At 55.2% G+C, this 7,309-nt stretch overlaps 1 protein-coding gene across 1 annotated transcript in view; it reads left to right on the plus strand.

Moving 5' to 3' along the window:
• The window catches only part of GNB1L (G protein subunit beta 1 like), a 46,487-nt gene extending 40,171 nt beyond the window's left edge, over positions 1-6,316 (plus strand). Inside the window, exon 7 of the mRNA XM_057526973.1 lies at positions 5,801-6,316. Within this exon, the coding sequence (XP_057382956.1) occupies positions 5,801-6,052 (252 nt within the window). The 3' untranslated portion in view covers positions 6,053-6,316. The remainder of the gene's footprint in view (positions 1-5,800) is intronic.
• Positions 6,317-7,309: the final 993 nt, after the last annotated feature.

The following is a 7,309-nucleotide window of genomic DNA, read 5'->3' on the forward strand; positions in this document are numbered from 1 at the left end:
CCCCTCCCAGGTGGCAACACTAGCATGGATGTGCTCTGCTCCGCACCCGACTCGCAGCCAGCTGCGCAAGGACCACTGCTCAGGCTGCTCTGCAACTCCCCGGCCCCCACCTGGGCTCCTGGCTCCACCAGCAGATGGCAGATTTGGAAGCAGCCCTTTACTCCCTGGGAAACATCCCCATTGTTAACAAATCCACCCTGAAGCAGGCCCCCGAGTGGGTTCCGGCGCACCCACTGCTCCAAGCCCAGGGCGGAGTTCCTGGGAGAGGAAGAGTCGGGGGCTGTGACGGTCACTTTGTCCTTGTCCATGGGTCGGGGCTCAGGCTGACGCACCCCTGCCGCGGGCACACGTGTGGGCTTTGCCTTCTCATGGGGGCATGGCTGCACCAACTTCTGAGGGAGGGGGCGGTGGGGGTGAGGGCCGTGCTGGGCACCCGCCCAGTGAGTGGGTTATGGCTGCTTGTGTGCAGCACAGACAGGAAGCACTGAGCCTGGATTCCTCTGGACGAGGGCATCGGAGTGGCAGAGAGCGCAGGACATGCGGGGACGCTGCTGGTCTCCATGGACGGAGGAGGAGGGGCCCGGGACATCACGGGCCTGGGCACTGGACAGAGGCCGCAGGAAGGCAGGGCAGGCGGGCGTGGAGGGGCTGGATGGGTTGCCGCAGGGGCGCTGCCCACGTGCTGGCTGCACTGACCTTTTTCAGTTGTTTGTGATTGCATCCCTGTTTTATCTGCAGGACTGTCCCCTGTCCATTCCTGACCAGGCTTACGTTTGTTTTCTTTAAACATCTTTTCCCCATTTCCCGTCTACCTTTCTCTTCCTCCCCTGAGTCCTCCAGGCTCGATGTGCAGCTCTGACCGGGTTTCATCACACTCACTTCCGGGCGCCCGATTTTTCTTTGTTCTCTGACTGCGGAGCTGATCAGAGTGTTTTTATGTTTCCAAATGTTTGATTCTTTCCCCAGTTATTTTTTATTTCTAGGCTTCTAACTTGATCCATTTGTGGTTGGAGAACCAGTTCTGAGTGATACCAGCTCCCTGAAATGCCAGTAGGTTCCTGTGGCCCCCATGCTTGGAAAGAGGTATTTCTGCCACCCGCCACCCAGCTGCGCCTGCCCCTCAGGCAGCCGTGTGGTTCACGTGGGCCACGTGGGCCGAGAGCCATGCCTGCTACGGCCTCTGGCAGGCGCTCTTGCTGGGTCCATCTTGGTGACTTTCCTGGGTCCTGTGTGTTCTTGGTCTGCATTTTGAATCTTCCTGGGGGGTTGAACCCTTGTTATCTCTGGAAAGGATTTTTGCCTGAAAGCCCGTTTCAGCAACGATTCACATGGCTCAGGCCAGGTGTCTTCTGGCTGCACTTCCTTCTGTAGCTTTTTTCCATCTTTCACCTTCAGCCTCCCTTCACACACAGGTGTCCCCCTCGTGGGCCAGCCGCGCACGCGACCTCATTGCACGGGTTCTGTTTTGTCCCGTGTGCGCTGCCTGGCCGTCTTGTCGGGCCCTCTAGTGGGGCTCTGCTTTTTCATGCTTTGCGACAACCTCTGCCTTTTCTCTGGAGCACTTGGTTTGCTTCCTTCGTGTGCTTTGAGGACACGTGGTCTCTGGTGACCCCCGTCTGCTGGGGACTCGTGGCATCTGGTCCTCGCTCCTGATCACCTCGTGGGGCTTCTCCTCGGCCACTCCCGAGACGTTCTTTTTATCTGTGGTTTTCAGGGGTCTGGCCTCCCTGAGTGACATTGTCCCATGGCCCCCGAGGCTCTGGTCAGTTTTCTCTCTTCTTCAGGTCAGATAATGTCCATTGATAATGTCCCCTAGTTTACGGACTTTTAAAAAATAATAGTTTCCAATCTGCTGTTAAGCCTGTCCTACACATTTTTCACGTCAGTTATTAGCTTTTCAGTTCTACATTTTCTATTATTGTGCTTTTTTTTTTTTTAACAAAATACTCTATTTTTAGAGCAGTTTTAGGTTCACAGCAAAATTGAGAGGAAGATACAGAGATTTCCCATATACCCCCAGTCCCCCCACTATCGACATCCCCCCCACAACAAGTGGGACATTCGTTAAAATCGATGGAACTACACTGACACCTCATCATCACCCAGAGCCCATGGTTCACATCAGGGGTCACTTCTGGTGATGTACATCCTATGGGTTTGGACGAATGTATAATGACATGTGTCCAGATGTTCAGTGGTATCTGTTGTCATTTGCATTTCCCTAATGACATACGATGTGGAGCATCTTTTCACATGCTTATGTGCCATCTGTGTATCTTCTGTGCTGAGGTGTCTGTTCAGGCTTTTTGCCCATTTTTAAATTGGGTTGCTCATTTTCTTAAGAGTTCTTGTGTATTTTGGGTAACAGCCCTTTATCAGATGCGTCTTTGCAGATACTTTCTCTTAGTCTTTGGCTTGTCTTCTCATTCTTTCAACAGTGTCTTTACAGAGCAGAAGTTTCTAATTTTAGTGAGTCAGATTATCAGTTGTTTCCTTTATGGATTGTGCTCTGGTGTTGTATCTAAATACAAGGTCACCTGGGTTTTCTCCTGTCGTCATCTAGGAGTTTTATAGTTTTGCAATTTACATTTAGGTTTTTGGTCTATTTTGAGTTGATTTTTGTGAAGGTGGCAGGTCTGTGTCTGGATTCGTTTCTTCTCATGTGGACGTCCAGTTGTTCCAGCACCATTTGTTGAAAAGGCTACTTTGCTCCTGTGTCAAAGGTCACGTGTTTATGGGGGTCCATTTCTGGGCTCTTTGTTCTGTTCCGCTGATCTGTTTGTCTGTTCTTCCACCAAGATCCATGGTCTTGATTCCTGTAGCTTCACAGCAAGTTGTGAAGTCGGTCCTCCCGCTTTGCTCTCCACCTTCACAGAGTGTTGGCTGTTCTGAGTTGGTTCTGAATTTCCATTTCTCTGCTCATAGATCCTATCTGTTCACTCATCAAGACAATTTTTTGGTAATTATTTGCATTTTCTTTCATTTTTTGGAACATTTAAATATTGCTTTAAAGTCTTTGTCTGATATGTTCCACACCTATGCCATTCTGCGCTGGTTTCCATTAACTGCTTTTTTTCCTACTTCTTTGGGTGTCTAGTAATTTTTGTCTGTGCCAGACGTTGTACTGATGGAGATGGAGGTTGGATTCTGTTACTTTGCAATCACTCTCATCCCTGTGGCTGTTCACCTGCACCATGGGCTTGGCTCCCACTCCGTCAGGCAGTATGTGGGGCCCAGGGTCATCCCCAGGCTCCTGTAATGCGGTGGGACTCACCTTCCAAACTGTACCTCCCCTTCGCACTTGTGGGGCTTGGTTTCCAGCTTCATCATGGTTGGCCAGAGTAGGCCCAACCAGGGTGTGATGCCTGCCCTGCAGCGTGGCCACGCGGGGTCTCAGCTGGTCTTGTGTGGACACACAGATGTCACCCTCAGCTGCTGGGTCCAAGATCACTGTTGATCTCTTGTATTCGTTCCCTTTAACCCTGCAGCAGCCACTGGCCGGTTAACCTTGTGTGGTGCCCTGAGTGGGCACAGCCCAGCCCTCACAAGGACTCGTGGGACCCACATGGCCTGCAGTCCCTCCCCCAGCCCCCTCCATGCTGCTGCCTCACCCCACGGGTTCCAGCAGCTCCACCCTCTAATCACCTCCTTGGCTGCACGTGGCCGCTGTGCTCCACCTGGACTTTGCGGCCAGACATTCCCCCAGCAGAGAGCTACCGGGCCTCTGGGAGGCTCCCCTGTCAGCTGCCCTTCCCGCCGGTGTTGGTGCCTGGACACAGTCACGCAGTGTCTTTTGTCCAGTTGGTGGTTGTTGGCAGCACGTGGAGTGGTCTGGCACCAGCTGTCCATCACAGCCACCTCCTGTAGTCCCAGCTTCATGAAGGGTGTCTGTTTGTCTGCTGAGCAGACATTCGCAGCTTCTCGTTGTGAACTGTACACACTCTGTCGTTGTCAATTGTGGGCACAGTCTGTCCGAGTGCTCCCTGGTCCCCAGGGTGGGCCCCGACTCTCTCATCTGCTGGCTCCTGGGGTTTCTTGGCCAGTCATTCTTTTGGTGTCTCTCACGTTCACAGCGCACATTTGGCTTTAACTTTGGAATCCAGTCAAAAGTCTGTTGAGTATATTTTTATTCCTTTTCAGAGAAATACAAGGGCAAATACTAGGAAACGATTACACCTGGGTGGGGAGAGGAAGTGAGGTTGTTCTGTCAGCACCTCAGTGGGTGTCAGATAATCTCCGTAGAATGAGGCTGACTGTTGTATCTTCGACCCAGATGACAAAGATGAGCAGATCAGTGAACTTCACACCCGTCTCTTTTGCTGCCCTCCCGTATTTCTGTTAGTTACACAACCGGTTCTGTAGCCTTGATCCCCGTATTGTCTCAGGCCTAATCCTGCAGGGGACTATGTTCCCTACTCTCTGCCAGGCCACTTGCTGCTGTTCTCCTGTTTTCTCCTAAGAGACTGGACTTAATCTCCTAGTTCTCCAGGAAGAGCTGATGGGACGCATCCCCTGGGTTCTTACATGTTCACAAATGCTCATCTGTTGTTCTCATACCTGAGCGACAGTTTGGCTGGATATAAAATTCTCGGGCCTCTCCTCCCAGCTTCGCAGGCGTCACCCCACCGTCTGGCCCAGACATGGCCCAGACGTGGCCATGGGCCATTCTGTCCTCACGGTTGACTTGATCCTTTTGCCTGACTGTCAAAAGGACTAATCAGCTTTGCGTCCAATGACGTTATCAAGCGCACCTTCCTGTGACCACCCTGTAGCCTCTCTGTGGATCCTAAGACTTCAGTTTCTAGAAGCAAGAACAGATTTTCTAAATGGCAAAGGTCAGAGCAGCTGTGCGGCCTTCCACATCTTCTGTTTCTCTCCAGTGGCCGCGCCTCTGTCCCCAGGTTGGGTCACGCCTGCCTTTGCTGTCTCTTCCGATTCCCCTCACTTCTGCAGTGTTTGCTTCTCTCGGTGCCTGTGGATCAGGCTCCCTCCTCTGGGTTTGCTCTCCTGGTTCTTGTTTTATGGAGATCATTGCCTCATGAAGTTCTGTTTTGCTGATTTGCAAAAGTGCCTGGTGAGTGTCTGGTTGCTTCCGAGGAATGCTGCCATCTTTCGCCGAGTTTTTTTCCTCCTTTTCCCTGTGTTGTCTTTGAAAAATGAATGACTCTCCCTAAGGCTGCTCTGGCCCAACAGGAGGTGAATTAGCAGAGAAAGGGGAGCTGCTGTGGGCACACCAGCGACCCCGAGGCAGCAAGGACTCCTGGCGCCCAGGGCTGGGCCAAGGCAGGATGGGCGGAAGGACGTGGCCATTTGGGTCATCACGACGATGGCCAAGTGTGTGTTGTCAGCGTGGGGCAGAGCTGCCAGATGGCCCCGCAATGGCTGCGCATCCAGCCCCAGGTGGCCTTCCTCCTCGCATGCCACTCAGGGCTGCCCTTCCCCCGGCTTTGCTGAAGGTGGGGTTTGCGTTCCTTCTGCTCCTCCTGCTTTGGGTGCGGTGAGGTTTCGCGAGAGAGGACCCACTGACCTTGCTGCCGTCCAGTGGGCCGTGCTGCCTGGACGCTGGGGGGCAGTATTTCCTTGGGGAAGGGCCCAGGCCGCAGTCCACTGAGGTCTGTCCTGTCTCAACCCGAGGGTCTGGCCAAGGGCAGAGGTCGCCTGTGCTGGCTCCAGGAGGTGGCAGTAAGTTGGCAGGAATGCTTGGCTCCCTGTTCCTGACGGGGGCGTCCTGGTAGAGGGAGAGGCACGGAGGCAGGTCTAAGAAGCCACCTAACGGTTCTCCCTGCCTCTCTGATCACAGGTGCGTGGGACTCACGTGCTCACCAACCCCGGGATCGCCGACATCAAGATTCGGCCAGACCGTAGGATCCTGGCCACCGCGGGCTGGGACCATTGCGTCCGTGTGTTTCACTGGCGGACGATGAAGCCGCTGGCCGTGCTGGCCTTCCACAGCGCCACCGTGCACTGCGTGGCCTTTGCTGCCGACGGCTTGCTGGCCACAGGGTCTGGGGATCAGCGCATCAGTGTCTGGTCTCTCTACCCGTGCACGTGACTCGTGGCTCCTTGTGAGGACACTTGGATAGCTGGAAGGTGGTGCAAGGGGTTGGAGGCCATGGGCCACGGGCGCCTCTGGTCGTGGGAAGAGCCAGTCATTCGGGCTTCCTTTCTGCATGGGACCTGCTCCCTTTCATGAAGCACAGCATCTGTGCCACAGTGACTGCCGTTTAAAGCATAACCAGGCCAGACACTGGGCACCAGCAACCCAGACAAGAGGCCGACCCGGGGGCTCCTGATAATAAACTTGTTTGCAAACCTGCAGGCTTGAGGTACGAATTCTCCCAGGTGACCCCCTGCTTCCCCGGGTGGTCAGAGCCCAGAGCTGTCTGTCCTCAGAGCCTCCACTGGGCAGGGTGGCTGGTCCGTCCAGCAGGGACGCCAAGTGTGGGCCCCGGGTCCTGGGCTCCTCACACCGCAGATAGCCAGGAGCTCCTGCATCACAGGGTTGAGCCGGTGACGGGCTCCTGACGGGAGCACGGCAGGGAGAGGGCCCCTCATGGGGGTGGTGGGGAGGGCACAGGGCTAGGCCTCCAGCAGGACCAGCAGGAGGAAAGAAGGGCCACCTCGTGGAGTGAGGCCAAGAGTGGCAGGTGGCTGTCCCAGGATGGCTTCTAGGCGTAAAGCCTAGCAGCTCAAGCAAGACAGACAGGGACCAAGGGCACTGTTGCAGCCGCTCACACAGGGTAGCCGCTGGCTGTTCCCACGTGGGGCCAAGCCCAGACCTCAGGACAGCTTCTCTCAAGGCTGGGCTGTTGATTGGGAAGGAATGGGACCCTGAAAATTGGGATGGGGGCTGTGGGCAGAGCCCGACCAAGCTGGGGGCCACAAACCCCTTCGTTCCATCAGCTTCTTTGCCAGGAGAGCCCCCTTCGCACCCTACCTGAGGTCAGCCCCCCTTTGGCTGCAGGACCTGAATGGCCTCCCCCGAGGCAGGGGCCCCAAGGGGCACTCAGGACCCCCCTACTCCGCACTTTGCTTATAACCAGACTGGGTCCCAGCAGGCCCGAGAGGGTGGGGTCTGCGGTGGCTGCGCTCCAGAAGGGCTGCATGGCTTTCCCAGGCATCTGGAGAACACGTGTGCATCCAGGTGGCGGGATGCCGAACCCACTGGAACAGGGCCCTGCTGGAGAGTCTGGCCTCCAGGTTCAGCTCGAGGGCTGAAGGGCTCTGAAGTTTGGCTGATTGGTTGAAGCAGGGACCATGAGGGACACAAGTGGGGTTGAAATGCCAGCACTGCGTGGGGTGCTGAGAG

Source organism: Balaenoptera acutorostrata, chromosome 13, assembly GCF_949987535.1.
Source record: "Balaenoptera acutorostrata chromosome 13, mBalAcu1.1, whole genome shotgun sequence".
In the NCBI taxonomy this organism is placed as follows: domain Eukaryota; kingdom Metazoa; phylum Chordata; class Mammalia; order Artiodactyla; family Balaenopteridae; genus Balaenoptera; species Balaenoptera acutorostrata.